This window comes from Pyrus communis, chromosome 17, assembly GCF_963583255.1.
Source record: "Pyrus communis chromosome 17, drPyrComm1.1, whole genome shotgun sequence".
Lineage (NCBI taxonomy): Eukaryota > Viridiplantae > Streptophyta > Magnoliopsida > Rosales > Rosaceae > Pyrus > Pyrus communis.
In genome coordinates, this window is record NC_084819.1 from 17,760,267 (window position 1) to 17,780,073 (window position 19,807).

Here is a 19,807-nt window from a genome sequence, read left to right on the forward strand (position 1 = left end):
TCAAATGTGTCATAGGGAATCTCAATGTTGCAATTTATTCAACCTGAACCTCTTTCTATTATTATTTGTTGAGTAACCGACCAGTGCAGACTCACAACTAAGTCCGATTCAACGTTAATATTGTTTCCAACTTAATCGTAGAGTTCAAATTATTGAGAGTTGTCCCACATCGATATGGGACAACTCTCAACACGTCCCCGCACGTGTAGCAGATTTTCAAGCCTACACATCGATGGTGGAACCTCAACTTTCATCACAAATATTTAGAGTGAGACTATGCACAATGATTCCATCGAGATGGAGTTTCATGATTTATAACGATCTACACAAATCATTGTGGACTCACTAATGAGTTTGATTGAGTCCCGATATAGTCCCCAACTTAACCTTAGATCCAATACCAAGTGCGTAACTGCGCCTATTGAAGCCATGTGTGATGAGGTTCATGACTTACATCGAGCTACAAAAATTAGTTTGACTCACTACTAGGTCTAATTCAACACCGGTATTATCTATAACTTAACTGTCCAAGTTGAATATTATTGTGAAATTACACCCAATGAACCAATCAAAGTGTAAATCCATGATTTGTATCGAGCCCCACAACTCCAACAACCACTATATGTTTAAAACAACATTAAAACAAGATTCTGTATCTCCATTTAGCCCCCACTAGCTCTTCCCCTTTATATAAGGCACAAGAGTACTAGAAGTCCTAGAACAATCTCACCCTTTTATACATTCACATCGCTCTATCTTCTTTGTCCCTCTCAGTGTTGATGGGTTTCCAAGACATTGTTGGGGGAAGGCTGGGATGCAACTATCAGAAGCTAACCAAGAGCAATGAGAAGTTGGGAAGGCCAGGAAGGCAACAATGGGTGAAGAAAATGAATGGAAGGCTAAAGGGTTTTCGGTTATCGCGCTCTCGGAAGCTTACTCTGAAGATTTTTTCTGTGGTTGTATGGACAAGCAGGCTTTCAAGGATATGCAGTGACACTGCGAACAGAATGAAGGTTGATGGAGCTTATCCAACCATTATCTTCTCCACTCAATGGGGGCTTCCAGTTCTATCCCATCCTTCTGTTAGGAGCTGCAGCATCAAATATTGCAGTCCTAATATTGCATCAATTAGGAACTGTATCAAATAGCATGATGCCTTCATTGATGTTATTTTATATCTCTATCTCAGTTTATATTTTTTTTCTTGTTTGTTTCTCACATAATTAAACTTTTACCCTCCAGCAAACAGAATTTGCAGTAGGTGAATTGAGCATTGTGCACAATTGTCCTGCAAATCTTCCATTTGATGTGGAGGAATTTTTGCGTAATCCTTTGGTGCCTCGAATTGATTTGGATTGGATAACTCACTATATTAATTATGATAAGTTGAAGGAATAAACGAAGAAATTTTGTCCAACTTAAAGGTCGAAGATGAATTACTTATGAAGGAAACTAATCGTTTTTAATTTCCACAAAATGGTAAGCTTAGAAGAATACGTTTCTTTCATGTCTGTTTTTCCACTTCCAACTTTATGTTACACATGAAGAATAGGCATCAGGGAATTTCCGGGTAATTTTGTTTATAATCAGTAAAATGTTACAATATTCCCAATATATAAATAACATTTATGCAAATGAGATTATCAACATATTTTCATAAGAATTACACAAGTGAAAATAGATAAAAAGCACCGATATGACAATTACATGTAAAGGCAAAGGTGGACTTTGAATATGACAGGAACAGACTATATATATGTTAAAAGAAGATGACACATGCAACCTAATTGGCCCCTTTAATTATGTGATCTCTTTCTTGTAGTTATTACAATTTTAGGTGGCACTTATGGAGACAGCATACGAGAGAGATGAACTTCCATGCACCTATACGATGCCACAAAAGTGGTTTTTTAAACTAATTACGCATTGTTTTGTAAAAAAATTAAAAAACAGAACAACAAATAAATTTCAGATATGACATATACAGCATCCCAAGCATATGTAAGTTTCTCTCCGACTTCTAATGCACAAGACTACAATCAGCACTGGAATTGGGAGGGAGTCCAGTCCACCAAAGCTACCTGCTTTTGGGTGCAAAGCCAGGGATGAACAGACAATAAGACTCCTTGAGGCTGAAATTTGGGATGCGAAAGTGCCTTGCCACGTCGAACTTTGATCCCATCTTATTCTGCCCCTTCTTCACCAGCCGCCATAGTCGCGGCGGCGTAAGGTTTTCCTCACACGTCTCCGGTTCCTCCTTAATAATTGCTAGCTTGCTCTTGAGTATTTCCTCTGTGTCCTTCCAGGAGTCAGTCCGGAAATATTTCCGACTCATGCACGGCACTGCCCCCCACATTTTTTGATATGCCCTCCTCATTTCAAGTTGAGTTCATCACCTGTAACCCTCCGTTTGGACGTAACCCTCCGTTTGGACGAGGAAAGTAAACTTGGACCATAAACAATGCTCTTCTCCTCGCCTATATATAAAGAGAGAGATAGATGTTGGGTGTAAGAAGAGGGAGGGAGGGAGGGTTTAAGAAAGTGGGTTAGGGTTGTGGTATTAGTTGGAAAGCTAGGAAATGGAAAGGGGAGGGAGAAAAAAGGCATAACCTTCCCTCTCTTTACAGCGATGATTCAATCATACTGATCAGCTTTTGTTTGATAATCTTTTTAAACCTACCAAACTTTTATTCTATTTGAAACATCATGAAATATGTTTTCTACTTTCGAAGTTTACATATCTTGAAAAAAGGATCGATGCATGGGGTCTCGACATGTCTGCTACGTACAACTTTCATGGTTTCCTGGAATTATCAAACTGTTAACTGATGTGGCACCTTGCGAATAATAATGATAGAGAGTAGAGACTCTTATATCTGTATTAGCATAGTTGATCATGCTAGTATGCTCGTTCCTTTGCATCAGAGATCGAATTGTATATCTCAATGCTAGTTGATCATGATAGTATGTTCATTATCTTATACAGAGATCAAATTTTCTTTTTTTATAAATTAGAATAGTTTAACATATCGCGTTTGAAATATATACACTGCAGGAAAATTAATTAGTTCATAATAAAATTGCTTAATTAATTCAAGGATGTGCTAATCTCGATTAATATTGTTTTAGAAAATTGAGAAGCCCTTTGCCATGATTTCATTGACCATGATTTGCAGGTGAGAAGGGCTCCATGTTTTTCCCCATCCCTCCAGTTTACAGACTCTTTTTTTCCCCTTCCAGTTTTTATTTTATTTCAGCTTTACTCTTTATTGTTTTTCTTAGGGTAAATTACACTTTCATACTTCAAATTTGGAGTCTGTTTCAATTTCTTACAACATTTTTAAAACATTTCACTTTTATACCTCACGTATTATTTTATTTCAAAATAATACCTCCGTTACATTTTTGATCCATTGGTCTGTTAAATACTGACGTGGCCGCCACATTTGTGCCACGTGGCTACCACATTTGTGCCATGTGGATAAAAAATAATTTTTTATGCATTTAAAAATAATTAATTAAAAAAAAAAAAACCCAGAACCCATCCCTTCCCTTTCCCCGCAACTTCCATCCCTTTCTTCGACAATCTCCAGCTTCTCGTCTCCGGCCTCCACCTTCTTCCAACACCATCAGGACCACCAATACTACAATGAGCAGATCCACAACCACCACCACCACCGATCAGCGTCCATCCGGCCTCCTCCTTGAACATCTTCACCACCGATCAGCTATGGGTTTTCAGAAGGAGTACTTAGATGTTGTGCTGGTCCCGTTCGGACTGCTGATCATGCTAATCTAGCACCTCTTCCTCCTCTACGAATACATCAATCACCCTCTCTCCATTGCCATTGGATCTGAAAACATTGACAAGAAAATTTTGGGTTGGAAAAATCTTGCAGGTAAGTTTCAAATCCAGAAACCCAATTCTCAAAATCCTCTTCCACATGTAAAAATCCTGTCTTTTGGTGTTGAGATTCCTGCTAATAACTAATTTGGGGAAACCAATAACCATGGATGGAGTGTTGGTGAAAGAGGAGGAGGTTGTGACATGCACTGTCGGCTAATCGTCTTCGTCGTCCTCAAGCTTCTCGCCGCAGCCAATAGAGGGGCTGCACGAGGTGGGTCTGCCGCCGTTTCTCACGAAGACGTTTGAAATGGTGGAGGATCCTTCCACGGACGCCATTGTTTCCTGGAGCAAAGCTCGCAACAGCTTCGTTGTGTGGGACTATCACAAGTTCTCCGCCACAGCTTCGTATATGATTCATATTTTGTACTTACATATTGTGTGGGACCTCATATTTGGTCCTAGTGGTGTTGGAAGAAGGCGGAGGCCGGAGACGAGAAGCTGGAGATTATCGAAGAAAGGGGTGGGCATTGCGGGGAAGGGGAAGAGATGGGTTCTAGGTTATTTTTATTCATTTATTTATTTTTATAATTAATTATTTTTAAATGCATAAAAAATTATTTTTTAGCCACGTGGCACAAATGTGGCAGCCACGTCAGTATTTAACAGACCATGGAAAATCTAATGGAGGTATTGTTTTGAAATAAAATAGTACATGAGGTATGGAGGTATTGTTTTGAAATAAAATAGTACATGTGGTATGAAAGTAAAATGTTTTAAAGATTTAGTAAGAAATTGAAATAAACCCCAAATCTGAAGAATAAAAATGTAATCTACTTTTTTTTCTTACTAATTATAATTTCATGTCAGGCTCCAAGTCATCTAGTGATTAAAGATCTCCACATCACTCTTATAAAGTCTAAAAATTTAAATAAAGTATAAAAATGTTTGTTAAAATATTTTTCCTTTAATCCTAAATCCATATATATATATATATATATATATATACACACACACGATTTCAAGCACTCATCTAATTTTGTCCAACTGTCATGCCTCAAGGCTGACCAAACCTTATACGATTTGTATTAAAAGTCTTTTATAGTCTTTCATTTAAAAAAGAGAAATGTTAATGAGATTCTCTTAAAGTGAAACTCTTCATAAACTGTCTTTTACTTTATAGTTTAACGTTAATTTTCATGTCAATATCATAGAATATTGTGTTAAAAATGTGAGAAGGTAGAGAGTCTATAGAGCATCCTTAGCATTTCTTCTAAAAAAAAATATGGAGAGGATCCAAATCTAGCTGACTAGAGGCTCGCCAATTTAAGGCTAGTTTGACAAGTGTTTTGAAATAAATAAAAGCATTTTTAAATAATTGAAAGCGGTGACCAAGAAATTTGGCAATCTCCATACGTGTTTGGGACATTAATCAATATAAAAATTAAAAACTAATCACATTCAAAATTATGTCATGATGTTTCACGTAATAGTAATGTAAAGGGAGGTCAAATTTTTTAAACTAAATTTGTAAATTAAATGAGGTAGTTATAAATGATTGGATTATTAATTAAGTGTCGATTAACGTGCTTGTTTCTTATAAATGACACGTCATATGATTTGTAATTTGATCTTCCTAACACTACTCTTCACCGTATGGATTGTTACCTTTATTTCATATTTTATAAAATAATGATGGACTTAAAAGTGTATACTCCTTTGGATATCTCTTATCTCCATATCAAAACTTTTGGTAAGCTAATTGATAAATTCAATCATAGCTAGGGATGGCAATTCTAACCGTTAAACCCGTTAACCGTGGATAATCGCCTGAATGGATTGGATTTGGATATGAAAATTCGGGTATGGTTTGGATATGGGGAAAAATTGTTAACTTTATTCGGTTATGGTTTTGGATATGATTATAGGAGTACCCAATCCATATCCGTACCCAAATCCGATCCGAATATTATATATATATATATATATATATATATATATTATTTTATTCAATTATACCTTTTGAAGTCTTGGAATCATGCCCACAACGTATTCAATTATTTCTATCTCTATAGTACTAATTCATTATGCATGCATTAAACCCTATACTATATTTATTATGCACCAAACATTATACATGGGGCATACCAACAACCTCATCAATTCAATACTCTTATTGTTATACTCAACCAAATTAATTCATTGAATCATTTTATATATCAATTAACAAGTGTTCCAAGTTTATTAGATTCATCTCTCTTCAAGAGTCTCACTAACAAGAAATTGGTGCATGTTGTAAGCTCAATAGGTAATCTTTCATTCTTTTTCATGTTATTTGATTCATGCAAATTATCAATTAGCGTCAGTTTTTCAGTTTATTACATATGTTATGAGCCCATAGAATTATGCAAAATTAAATCAATAATTGTCTTCTTGTTTGTTGTCATATATTTAGTTTACATGTTTTATCTTCCCTTCGTATTTGTTTTTGTCCTCTTTTTCTTTTTTATTGGACCAATTTATCATATTGGCTTATTATGAACAACTTCAAATATATATTGTTATGTTTTTTGTAATTGGATGTGGCTATTTAATGGCAAAATTAGTATCTACTAAAATTTATAGTGCGTCAATTGGATGAATATAATTTTTTTTTTTTTTTGACGAAGATGGATATAACCGATAGCCGATTGAAAATCCGTTACCTGGTGGATATGGTTATGGATAATCCCCAATGGTTATTTTGCGGTTATGGGTATGGTTAATTTTTATGGTTATGGGGATGGATATAGCATTTCCGTCCTCAAACCGAACCGTTGCCATCCCTAATCATAGCGGGAGAGTGGTCACATAATTAAATCACAACTCACACCTATAAACTTTTCGAACGATTAGTGTTTGGACCTAAAATAAGCATCCGGCGTGATCAACGTCCAAATTCGTTATTTTCATTTAAAACGCAATTGGTGTTTATTTTGGGAAAAGGATTCTCGCTGGATCCTTTTTCTAGAGATTCCGTGATCGTGATCGTTCATCGTATATCGTGCAGTCAGAAATTATTTCAAAATTTAAAATTAAATATAAATAGTACCTAACGAAAACTAACCACATGATGTACGATGAACGGTCACGATTACGATATTCCTAACATGATCATTTTCCTTTATTTTGAAGGAAATGACTAGTGCACCAGTTTAGGAATTCAAAGGTACCTTATGCATAGCATTGTGGGTGGCAAACACCCTTTCACACTGTGTGATTAACCTAGTTGGTTTTTACAGAAGAAAAGGTGCTTTCTTATGGCATTTCGATAGTTTTAAGAAGATGAAAGCTCAAGTTGCAATGTAAATTCTTGTCTTCAGACAACATTCACATCAACAACTAAAAACAAAGAGGATTAATCTAAGACTGAAAGGCTCGAACGAGAAGAAAGGCCTATTCTATAAAAGGTAGCATAAAGGCAGAAGATAAAAACACTCAACTCATAACACAAAAAAACTTTAAAGCTCTGCAACCTACATTTTTCAATTTTCTTTTGTGACTCAACACCTTTGCAATTGCATTTATGTTTACAACTCTGCTATATTGCTTGTAGTATCGATTTCTAATATTAAAATTTCATTTCAAAACTCTTCAGCTACTTGGAAGAATTGCCTGGCTGTCAATAAAACTTGCCCAATTGCTTGTATTTCTCATTTATTTTCAAGTTTTACTTTGTTGTTGAACATTTGATAAGTATTTAACTCCATTTCTTTTATGTCTGTTAATTTTCATATATTTTGTCATATATTCTATGGTTATATTCATAGGAAAATTGCAAACTGAATAAAGGTCCAATCAGTTTATGGTTATCACTTGGCATACACAAAGTAAATATTTGCAGTCCCTTAATTAAAAAGGGATAGAAAAGAACTTAACATAGACTCTTAACCCGTTTATGGCATATTCTCTTGATTAGAAACTCAATTTACTTGTGTCGCTAGTTTACAGTCTAACAATAACGTCATTTAATCTCTTATCATATTATCCAAGGACACATATGACAATAACAAATAACTCATTTACAAAAGCTTGTTGCCTACCCAAGGCCGTTTACTTTCTTTCTTATACACTAATAAATGCAAGCCACGTTCGAAATGAACACGATACCATATCTCAAAAGACATTTCGTAAAACATGTGAAAGGAAAAAGAGTAAAAGAGTATAAATGAATACAAAAACAGGTCCAAAATGAGCGTAAGACTTTTTCGTTTTCTCTATTAGTTTAATTGGAAAGGGACATTCTCCGGATCCATTCCTTCTAATCCGTGAAGTTTGGAGATTTTGGCCGGTGAAATTTGATCCAACAGCTACAAACAGGGGCTCACTTTGAAAGCACTTTAAAAGTTATAATAACTTTAGTCGTTGGATCAAATTTCAACGGTCTAGATCTCTGACTTAGTGAATTAGGAGGAAAGGATTCAAAGAGGATCCATTTCCAATCTAATTGAAGCTTTAGAAGACTTGAGAAGGATTGGGCTTTTAGCTTAAAACAAAACTAATCAAAGTCATATAAAACACGTAATACCAGTACGAAATTTTTTTAATATTTCAAAAACAGGATTTGATACAACAAATGTTATAATAGAGTAGTTGAATACTTTGAATTTTTTTTTTCAATCAGGGTGTCGGATTGTGTTACTAAAAAGAGATGTGATATCCACGCATTCTTTTTTACTTCTCACACATCCTTTGTTAATTTTTATCCGTTGATATTCTTCAATTCATTCGATCCGACGGTCGAAAATTAGAAGAACGTGCGAGAAGTAAAAAATGATGTGTGGATATCACATCCCTCTGAAAAATTCCTTCCCGGTATGCCTCCAAATGCCATTAAACCCACCAGAAAACCACCACGTGTCCTCTTCCTTTAAGATTAATCTTGTGGTCATAATTTGGAGTGGCAGATGTGTAAAGAACGTTTTAAAATTTTGAAATACGCTATTTGCAGTTCTTGTGGGTTGGGACTTGAGAACCGAAATTTTTTCCTACAACATTGGCGGAGAAGTCTCTAACTTCTGTCCGTTCTTCAAGAAAATCTGAAAATCCTATTCGAATTCTCATCTGGGTAGTCGCCATTTCCTCTTCTGGTCCAACCCTTTTAATCGATTTTCAAAACTTTGATGAAATTATTGGTACTTTTTGGAGTTTGTTTTTGGTGAAAAGCATCGAAATTGATACACAAAATTGATGTCTTTGGTTGAAAAGGAGATATCAAGCGTTGTTGGCGGCAGTGGCGGTGGTTGTGTGGTGGGCGATGATGGCGACGATGATGACGACGAATGCGGCAGTGGTAGCGGTGGGTCCCACGGAAGATGCAGATGCAGTGAGGAGAAGGCGAAGAAGCAGAGAGGGTTTAGTGCTGGTGGGTTGTCGAGAAATTTCGGAAGGGCCAAGCTGGTGGTCCTTCATCCGTTTGGAAGATCCAAAAAGCTGCTTCCCAGAGAAGCCAAGACAAGGGGTTCTGCTTCTGGAGCTTCTTCTTTGGGGTCGTCTTGTGCTTTTTCTTCAGGTAAGATGTTTGGAGGAGGTGGCGGTAACGGCGGTGGTAATAAAGGTTGTTACTTTTGTTTCACGAAACCCCCAACTTTGGACTCTCCAATGGGGTCTCCAACCAGCGACCCTGAGCACCCAAATTTCACCTTTGGGATGTTGAGAGCTTTTGTGGAGAGCAATGAATTTTATTCCAAAGATTGCAATCCCCACTTAGATATTGATGTTTCCCCTTATAAAATGGATTGAATTTGAAGGATATTATTATCAATTTCTGCACTTTTTTGGTGTTTTTGTTGCGTGGAGGTGATGGTCATTTACAATTTTCTCGAAACGAATTGAAGGGGTTGTGGAATTTTGGTGTTGATGACAAGGGTGATTGGATTTTTTGAAATTAAAAGCTTTTGATCTTGTTGTCATGATAGTTTACGCGCATTTTGGCGGTTTTGATAGTGCACATTGGTTTTAAGAATATATGCTTTAGGACAGCTTCGAGACAGTAGATGGAGAAGTCAAGCTTTGATTTGATTTCAAGAACATATTCTTCTCATTCTATGCAATGATTCATAAATCTAAGCCCTTCGTACATATGAGAAACCGCATTCATCTTGCTCTCTTCCTAAAGCTAATTCTGGGTGCAAGGAGGAGGTGCTGCACGACGGTATCAGGGTGCACATTTGAAGGACGAGGAGTGTATTTTTGATGAACTGTGGGAATGGAAAAGGTTGAAACCTATGAATTCTTTGAATTTGTAATTTTTCATTCATACATTGTGTTTTTATGTGGTTTTTTTTTCTTGATATTGTGTGTAGATTGTAGAATGTAAAGTTTAAAACTCTGTCAATTCAATGACTGAGTCCGGGGGTGCCTCATTGACAGGCGTCTTGGATGAGATATTGCGGTTATGCTAATGAGAATCTACGGTATGCTTTTCTCTGCCTTCATTCTGTTTTCACTGGACTTTGCTCATCTGAGAGGACTTCATGGATTCTGTTTTGGGAATCTCTCTTTCCTGGTGTAATGATGGGGGGATTAGATTCGACGAGATAAGATCCCTTCATGAGTAATCCATTTTCATCATTCAAAGTTGGACGAAACTTCATTATTTCTTCCTTCAACTTCAATAGAGTGAGTTATCTAATTCAATCCTAGGCACCAAACGAGCCCTGAATTTTTGGCACTATCAGGGTTCAAACCCTAGACGTAGCCTACTCCTACCCATCTTGTTAATGGACAGATTGAAATTTGCTCCGACAAAGACTTTCACCATAAAGGAATTTGAATCCTATAATCTTTGCATGTGTCTCATAAAAATATTATCTTCCATAAACTCTTGAAGTGTATTGAAGTTTGGTTATAAGTAGCATAGCAGGATGAAGCTTTCTAATCAGTTAGAATTTACAACACCAGAAGTTTAGAGCCAATTATATTAGCAATTATCCATTTGATTTCTTAGAAACACAAGCTGATGCATTACAAATCTCTCTGGTTTCCAAGAGAGCATGCTGAAATAAGAAAAGGCTCCGTATCTTTAACACTGTTTGTAAAGGCACACCTTTCACTAAAAATCCTTGCCGTAGTAGGGCATCTTTTGCGATAAAGACCTTCATATGAGGAGTCCGATGTGGATCTGAAATGTAGCCTCGTTTGATGCTTGGTGGCCATTGTTTATGCAAATGTAGACTGACATCGGAGATGTATTTGCTTCTCTGGCAGGTGCAGCGTTTGGATATGAGTTGTTTGATGCATCGCTGGATTTTCAGTCCTTTAAGCGAGTAAGACTAAGTCGTGTTTTCTGGGGTTGGTTTTGATGGATGAGCTATATCGACTTGTTTTATTGGAAGAACAAGAATGTCGAGTACATACATGGCCAGCATCAAGAAACTACCTCCAATACTCTCTGTCGGAGGTGGAAACGACGTCGGCTCTTCAAGATGACCGCTCCCCGATCTCAATGTGACATATTACAAGTACCTGCTCATGATCATGTAAACTGTACAAATGGAGGATTGATGATAGACAAATTGCTCTGTTCCAAGGCATGATAGTTATAAGCTATTGGTTTGATTGCCGGCGGACTATCAACTTGTAGGTTAAAGGCAGGGGCGATTGCCGGCGGTAAAGGTGGTTGCGGTGATGGTGAAGGGAGCAGGTATATTGGTTTGATTCCGCCCCCAACAAGGAAATAGTACATCTCAATTTGGACGTCCTTCCTTTTGTGCAACTTTCAAACACGGGTTTTCAACACAAATGTTCTCTTGGTCGTCTGATAATCAAGGGGTATGATCAAATGGACGTGCGTCTAGTGTTTTAATCTCAAACCTTGATACCAAATCCAAAGGTGAGTGATCATGAATTCTTAGTCACCAGATGACCATGAGAACGAGTCTCGTGTTTTTAAACTCTTGCACTCCCATCTCAACAACGATAACCTATTCAAGTCACAAAGAACTTGTAGCTCTGGTGGTTGAGCACATTTACAATCACCCGAGGTTTCAATTTCGATTCTTCCCCATATCGCTTGTGTAAAAACTCACCTATCTACATCCACACACAATTACCAACCAAGAGGGAAGCAACGCAATCCATCATGTTCAAATGTTTATTACCAATAAAAGCTCAAGCGCCAACAAAAGTAGAAAAAGAGAAGATGGTCCACACCTTTTTTTTACTTTTTTAGGTCGGTGAAAAAGTTCCGCACTCAAAAATATCTGGGAAGACTTGAACAAAGATGGGCCTGAAATGTGATCAAAGTCTGACCCGATTCTGTGCCCGACCCATTTACCATTTCACAGAATTCGCAGAAACAGCTCCAAACTTTATTCACTGCATCTGGCAGATGATGCCAAAGGATAAGGAAGACGGCAAAAGAAGGTGGGCCCCACACGATTATGGGTCAAATCTAGTGGTTCCCCTCTAGTGCCGGTTATCAGGGGATTGGACCCTCGAGCAGAGGGATGGGCCAACACCCAAGGAGAGACTCACATGCACGTGCTGGGACGCTGCGCCTGTCCTTCGTATCGTGAAAAAGTTAGCGGTCATGTTACTACGTGCTCGTTTGAAAGTGTTTTTAAATTGATGAAACATTTTTTTATGAGTCCTGAAAAAAACATTTGAACTCCTTCTAGTAAGAAATACATAACTAGTGTTTTTTAAAAAAATATTTCGAGTGCTTTTGAAACTACAAATATTTTCTCTAAAAATATTTTCAGTAATTTTAAAACCACTTTTAAATAAGCGTTGTATCATTAGGTCGAAGTGCTACGCATAATTAGCGGAATATACACAGAAGAGTAATAATTAGATAACAAAGTTAGATTTACTATTCACAAAAGAAAAACGTGATCTTATTTAATCATTTTTATTATGTTATTGGCATGAGACGCCAATAAAAGAAGACTTTACTCTCTCCATGATGCTTAAAAGTCATTTGATGCACAATGTAGAGTTACTGTAAAATATAATATTCAACGAGCATATCAGATGGTTGCAAGTCTGCAAAACACTAACTAGGATCTCGTATTCGGCAAATCTCCGTACTCTATTTGTGCTCTCACATTTGTAAGAGAGATCTTATACAGCCATACATACACAAAAATTTTCCCAATTTTTTTTTTTTATCAATAATTTTCCCAAGCTTGAAAAGGACTTATATACATGTAACATATCTCAAGATGCTATCGTGACATCTCAAGTCCAGTCTTTTTGGTTGGGGGCATGTACTTCTCTTTTCACGATTTGAAGCAACATGACACATTATGCTGACCCTCAAGTAGATGGACTGAGCAACACACAAGGAGCAAACTTACACACACTTGTCAGGGCGTCACACTGGATTAATTATATATCATGTGAGAAATTTGAAACACATTTTAAAATGTTATTAGCATGAAATGTTATCGGGTTTGTAACGAGTCATTTTTAATGCACAACTTAGAGTCGGCAAAAATATGGGATTCAATGTGTGATTCTTTGTTGTCACACATTTGTTAGAGCAAGGACCATACGATCGAACATATCTAAGAATTTGTCCAGACTATGCGAAATGTCTTGCCTACAACTCTCAAGACGTTAATGTGACAATGCGAATCAATAATAAATGTTACATGTTTAAGATGATCAACGTAAAATTGTATAATTAACTAAACACTAATCAAATCAAAGAATAACACATACTTTTGAATAACTATCGTAATATATATTACGTGTTCCGACTCAATAGCACAACGTTGAGTGGGAGAGCAACATGACATCCAATCCAATCCAATCCATCACCAATAAGACTTATCCAAAATCAGCCGATAGGGTTCGGCACGTGATCCCCATTAGGCCCCCCTACTCGTTCTTTTGTTTTTATCCATCCCATTGAGTAAAATAAGGTTCCAAACGCAAAAGGCCATGCCTTTAATTATTATTTTTTCCTTATCGCAAATCCAAGAAAATCCCAAGCTCTCGCTCTCTCTCTCTCTGTCTGACCCTCTCTGGAAGGAAGCCTAATTTTCCCATTAGTTTATGAAGCAATCATGAAGCAGATTAACTACGCCATTGACAATATTAATACAACCATGATATTCTGCCCAATGGGTTGCTTTCTCTTCCCAAATTTCAGCTGGGAACCGCCAGATATCCATGAATATTTTAATTGGAAGGGGAAGTGGGAGATGGTGATCGTTGCTATTTATGGCTGTCATCAACTAACTCCATTTACCCATTTGGAAAGGTAACCCAAAATACTCATCCAATCACTCCCCATCCCCCCACCAAGTTTGGTAGCTTTATCCGGCTGCAGAAACTCCATCTTGGATCCATTGTTTTGTGTTTTTGGAGTGGACCCGATCTCCTAATTTTTGCTTTTCTCTGTAAAACCGTACTTTTTTTTAATTATTTTATTAAAGGCGGTTCCTTTGTGCACTAACAGTCGAGTCCTGCTGCTGGGATTGGAGTCCCAGTCCAGGGACAGATGGGGATGGGACTGAAAGTTCGAGACTTTAGTGGCCATTTTGTTAATTCAGTAACAGTTCTGTAGCAATCCCAAGTTTTTGTTTGCGGATTTGGGTTTTCTATAAGTTGGGTTTGCATCTGAGAGACTGAGTTAAGTTCTGCTTGCTTGTACTGCAGCTGAAGAAAGGTTAGGCTGTTTTCATTTCTTTTTTTGCCTAATTTAATTTGTTTTTAGCAGCAAATATGTAGTTCTGGTCACTTGTAGGAAGTTGGGTGTTTTTCCTTTTGATCTAGAATTGTTGTTGACTAATTTTTTTGATACGAACGATATTCTACTTTAAATTAATCTAACTCGAACTCAAGATCATAGGGATTTAACTCATATTCTTGATTCGGTTACTTTGGCTTCTTTAATTTCTAGTTGTTTCAATCTTTTTCTTACCTGGGTTTGGTTTAATTAAGTAATTGGTTTTTAGTTATTTGTTCAAGATATCAGATCAACTTGAAGTTGAGTAATTGTTCTACTTTCACCGAAGTTTCTGTTGTAATTAGTTTCACTTGTTTCTGTTAGTTTTTGTAAATGCTAAAGACGTTTGTGTTTTTACTGTTTTGGGAAGAAATAGTTCTGTTCTTTGTGATAAGTTTTCATATGTTAAAATGTTGATGTAGTCCTGTAAAAATACTGGTATTTTCAGCATCATTAAGCTTATTAGTAGAATAATCCTGAGCTTTGCTACTGATTTTTTACTTCTAGTATTACAATGATCCGAACGGCGATTGCTATGATGAAAATAAACTCAATGATAACCACAACCAGATTAATTTTATTTTCCGTTCGCAGTTTGTGTGAGAATGTCTTCTTCAAGACCTAGCAACTCGTCCAGCAATTCAGGGCGGTCTAGACACAGTGCTAGAGTTATCGCTCAGACAACTGTTGATGCAAAGCTGCATGCAGATTATGAGGAGTCAGGTAGTTCCTTTGACTACTCGAGCTCAGTGCGCGCTGGCAGTTCAGTTGGCGGGGATCAACAACCTAGGTCTGACAAAGTGACCACTGCTTATCTCCATCACATACAGAAAGGCAAGACGATCCAACCGTTTGGATGCTTGCTAGCCTTAGATGAGAAGACTTTCAAGGTCATTGCTTATAGTGTGAATGCCCCTGAAATGCTGACTACGGTCAGTCATGCAGTCCCAAGTGTCGGGGACTCCCCTGTTCTTGGCGTAGGAACAGATATTAGAACAATTTTCACTGCACCTAGTGCCTCTGCACTGCATAAGGCCCTAGGATTTGGAGAGGTTTCTCTCTTAAATCCCATCTTAGTCCATTGCAAGACCTCTGGCAAGCCTTTCTATGCAATAACCCATCGAGTAACGGGCAGTTTGATCATTGACTTTGAGCCGGTGAAGCCTTATGAAGTCCCTATGACTGCTGCCGGGGCCCTGCAATCGTACAAGCTTGCGGCCAAAGCAATTGCCAGATTGCAGTCTTTGCCTAGTGGGAGCATGGAGAGGCTTTGTGATACAATGGTACAAGAGGTTTTTGAACTCACTGGTTATGACAGGGTGATGGCCTATAAATTTCATGATGATGATCATGGAGAAGTGGTCTCTGAGCTTACGAAGCCTGGCCTGGAGCCATATCTAGGTTTGCATTATCCATCCACTGACATCCCACAGGCTTCACGGTTCCTATTTATGAAGAATAAGGTCCGCATGATTGTCGATTGTTGTGCGAAACATGTGAAGGTTTTTCAAGATGAGAAGCTTCCGCTGGATCTCACATTGTGCGGTTCAACCCTGAGAGCCCCACACAGTTGTCATTTAGAATACATGAAGAATATGAATTCCATTGCATCTCTTGTTATGGCAGTAGTTGTTAATGAGGGGGATGACGAGGTTACCGATCCTGATTCTGTTCCACCTCAAAAAAAAAAGAGACTTTGGGGTTTGGTAGTATGCCATAATACAAGTCCAAGATTTGTTCCTTTCCCTCTCAGGTATGCCTGTGAGTTTTTAACTCAAGTGTTTGCCATCCATGTCAATAAGGAAATAGAGTTGGAAGAACAGATGGTTGAGAAGAACATCTTGCGCACTCAAACACTGTTGTGTGATATGCTGTTACGAGATGCACCCTTGGGTATTATGTCACAGAGCCCTAATATTATGGATCTGGTGAAATGTGATGGAGCTGCCCTATTGTACAAGAACAAGGTATGGAGACTTGGAATGACTCCGAGTGACTTCCAGCTTCATGACATAGCTTCTTGGCTCTCTGAGTACCATATGGATTCTACGGGTTTGAGTACAGATAGCTTGTATGATGCAGGATTCCCCGGGGCTCTTGCTCTTGGTGATGTAGTATGTGGAATGGCAGCTGTGTGGTTAACTTCCAAGGACATGCTCTTTTGGTTTCGATCCAACACTGCTGCTGAAATTCGATGGGGTGGTGCAAAACATGAAACCGGTGAGAAAGATGATGGTTGCAAAATGCACCCTAGATCATCATTCAAGGCTTTCCTTGAAGTTGTCAAAAGGAGGAGCTTGCCTTGGAAGGACTATGAAATGGATGCAATTCATTCTTTGCAGCTTATTCTGAGGAATGCATTCAAAGATGCCGGAACCACCTTGGAAGCAAACACCAAAGCAATCAATGTAAGGCTTAGTGACCTAAAACTTGAAGGGATGCAAGAACTGGAAGCTGTGACGAGTGAGATGGTCCGTTTGATTGAAACAGCGACGGTTCCCATTTTGGCTGTTGATGTTCATGGGCTGGTTAATGGGTGGAATACAAAAATTGGCGAGCTAACTGGTCTACCTGTTGATAAAGCAATCGGTAAGCATTTGCTCTCACTCGTGGAAGATTCTTCGACTGATACGGTGAAAAAGATGTTGAACTCTGCATTGCATGGTATGTCACTCATTACTCTATTTGACATTTTAGGCTTTTTAGATTTTCAAATATTACTAGAAATAGCCATATGCTCGTATGGCTGTGTACGATGTTTTCAATTATAGTCTTCTGTTTGTAATAAACTCGTCCTCTTTTTTCTCTTCTGATCAGGCAAAGAGGAACAAAACATCCAATTCGAGATAAAAACACATGGTTCTAGGGCTGACCTTGGTCCCATCAGCTTAGTTGTGAATGCTTGTGCAAGCAGAGACATTCGGGAAAATGTTGTGGGGGTGTGTTTTGTGGCACAAGATATCACTGGTCAGAAGAATGTGATGGACAGATTCACCCGGATTGAGGGTGATTACAAAGCAATTGTACAAAACCCTAACCCCTTGATTCCCCCAATATTTGGTACAGATGAATTTGGCTGGTGTTCTGAGTGGAATTCAGCAATGACGAAGTTAACAGGATGGAAACGAGAGGAGGTAATGGATAAAATGCTTCTGGGAGAGGTTTTTGGGATCCACATGGCATGTTGTCCTCTCAAAAGCCAGGAATCTTTTGTAAATCTTGGTGTTGTCCTGAACCATGCCATGACAAGTCAGGTGTCCGAAAAGGTTCCCTTTGGTTTCTGTGCTCGCAATGGAAAGTACATAGAATGCCTGCTGTGTGTGACTAAGAAATTGGACAGCGAAGGCTCGGTCACTGGGGTCTTTTGCTTCTTGCAGCTTGCTAGCCCAGAGCTGCAACAAGCACTTCACGTCCAGCGCTTATCAGAACAAACTGCAGTGAAGAGATCGAAAGAATTGTCTTATATTAGAAGGCAGATCCGGAATCCTTTAGCCGGAATAATATTTTCTCGGAAAATGATGGAGGATACTGAGTTGGGAGAAGAACAACAACTGCTTCTGCATACGAGCGCCCAGTGCCAGAACCAGCTCAACAAAATACTAGATGACTCGGATCTTGATACCATCATTGACGGGTATGATAAAGTCCAGTCGTTAAACACTGATTTTTTTCACCTTGCTGGTTATCTTTCGTCTACATTTTTTACCTCATGTGAAGACAGTTCCCTCATAAAATTCTTGACTGCTTTCATCTTTATCAAGTCCTGAGCTACAAGGAATGAGATAATTAGTTTAGGTTACATAGAATGGTAGTTTAAATACGAACTTGTTCTTTTCTGTAGATGCTATTGATTTTGTTTATTTTGACTGGTTGTTAATGTTTCTGTGTTTTTCTGATCCCTCGACAGCTACTTGAACCTGGAAATGGTTGAGTTCACATTGCATGACGTACTGAATGCCGCTGTCAGTCAAGTCATGATGAAGAGCAATGCCAAGAGCATCCGTGTTGTCCAAGATGCACCGGAAGAGATCATGACTCAGACTTTATATGGGGATAGTCTTAGGCTTCAACAAGTCGTAGCTGATTTCTTAGCCGTATCAATTAGTTTTGTGCCAACTGGAGGCCAGCTTACTATCGAAGCTAATTTGACCGAAGATCAGTTGGGACAGTCTGTTCATCTTGTGCATTTGGAGCTCAGGTACAGCTTGGCATTTGAATTCATAACATTGATGTCTAATAGATATTGAATACTTACTATGGATTTCATGTATAATTCGGTTGCTTGGTTTACAAGTTAACCAATCATCACGAGATGCTGATTTGATATTTTGGATCAGGATCACACACGCCGGTGGTGGGATTCCAGAAGCATTGCTGAACCAGATGTTTGGAAATGACGGAGACATATCTGAGGAGGGCATTAGCCTGCTCGTCAGCAGCAAACTGGTGAAGCTTATGAGCGGAGACGTACGTTATCTTAGGGAAGAAGGCAAGTCAACCTTCATGATATCCGTGGAACTCGCGGCTGCATACAAGATGAAGCCCTAAGACAAATTTCAACGGCAAACGACACAGATCCTCAAGTGTACATACAGCCAGCCTAAAGGCGCGAGAGTTGAACGTTGCATCTTTGACATGCCTTGTAGTTTCAAATAACATCCTTTTTCCCTTGGACCATTTGTATCGGTTTAACCTGTAAATGCGCATGTCTGTCTCGTGTTCTTTAAGTGGTCTTTGGCTTGTGACGGATTTTGCAGAACTTGAGAGCAATGTGTGAAGAATAATTGAAAGAGAAAATGGTGAAAGATTTTGCAATTTCTGCTGAGGATGAAGTTTGTAATTGTCCGTAATTTCATGTTTTTGGCTTTGTTTTAGCTTATGTAATAAAGGGACTTTGGCCACGGCTCATCTTGGATTTGATATTTGAAGCTAGTAAATATCACGATGGTGGTATAAAAAAGCTGAAATGTTTTTGCGAGTCTTCCAAATCTCTAAAAAAGTGGAATGCCGTGGTTTTATCACTAGTTAATCCCATTTTTAAAGAAAAATAAAATAAAAGACATTGGTCATTCAAATGATTGGACTGTTTTTATTGATCTCAACAGATGACAATATTTAAATGGTGGAAAAATTGGGAAAATCTAGTGTTGAAGGAAAAAAATTCCCAAGCATGTAGCACTATAGTCCACTCATACAGTAAGAATTAATTCCATTTTAAATTTACAGTAGGCGTAATCGCGTTA

The 19,807-nt window shown here is 38.1% G+C and overlaps 2 protein-coding genes across 4 annotated transcripts; both read left to right on the forward strand.

Moving 5' to 3' along the window:
• The first annotated feature begins 8,814 nt into the window (after positions 1 to 8,814).
• LOC137723165 (uncharacterized) lies at positions 8,815 to 11,889 on the forward strand. Of its 2 annotated transcripts, XM_068462341.1 has the most exons (3): positions 8,815 to 10,100; positions 10,189 to 10,299; positions 11,093 to 11,888. In XM_068462341.1, the coding sequence occupies exon 1, from the start codon at positions 9,074 to 9,076 to the stop codon at positions 9,623 to 9,625; it is 552 nt and encodes a 183-aa protein (XP_068318442.1). In that variant the 5' UTR covers positions 8,815 to 9,073; the 3' UTR covers positions 9,626 to 10,100; positions 10,189 to 10,299; positions 11,093 to 11,888. The 2 variants fall into 2 exon arrangements, with proteins under 2 accessions (XP_068318442.1, XP_068318441.1); XM_068462340.1 differs by having other exon boundaries at positions 8,815 to 10,299; positions 11,093 to 11,889.
• A 1,887-nt stretch (positions 11,890 to 13,776) lies between these two features.
• LOC137722246 (phytochrome A-2-like) lies at positions 13,777 to 19,396 on the forward strand. 2 transcript variants are annotated; one of them, XM_068461204.1, is made up of 6 exons: positions 13,777 to 14,096; positions 14,295 to 14,504; positions 15,159 to 17,228; positions 17,382 to 18,198; positions 18,472 to 18,762; positions 18,902 to 19,396. In XM_068461204.1, exons 3-6 carry the CDS (start codon positions 15,170 to 15,172, stop codon positions 19,110 to 19,112), a joined length of 3,378 nt encoding a protein of 1,125 aa, XP_068317305.1. In that variant the 5' UTR covers positions 13,777 to 14,096; positions 14,295 to 14,504; positions 15,159 to 15,169; the 3' UTR covers positions 19,113 to 19,396. The 2 variants fall into 2 exon arrangements, with proteins under 2 accessions (XP_068317305.1, XP_068317304.1); XM_068461203.1 differs by having other exon boundaries at positions 13,777 to 14,504.
• The last annotated feature ends 411 nt before the right edge of the window (positions 19,397 to 19,807 follow it).

Excerpts from the sequence above, each read along its gene's own strand:
- LOC137723165 (XM_068462340.1), top strand. The coding sequence starts at position 9,074 with ATGTCTTTGGTTGAAAAGGAGATATCAAGCGTTGTTGGCGGCAGTGGC.
- LOC137722246 (XM_068461203.1), top strand. The coding sequence starts at position 15,170 with ATGTCTTCTTCAAGACCTAGCAACTCGTCCAGCAATTCAGGGCGGTCT. Across the intron at positions 17,229-17,381 it reads GTTGAACTCTGCATTGCATG|GCAAAGAGGAACAAAACATC; the intron begins GTATGTCACTCA and ends TCTTCTGATCAG. Across the intron at positions 18,763-18,901 it reads CTTGTGCATTTGGAGCTCAG|GATCACACACGCCGGTGGTG; the intron begins GTACAGCTTGGC and ends ATTTTGGATCAG.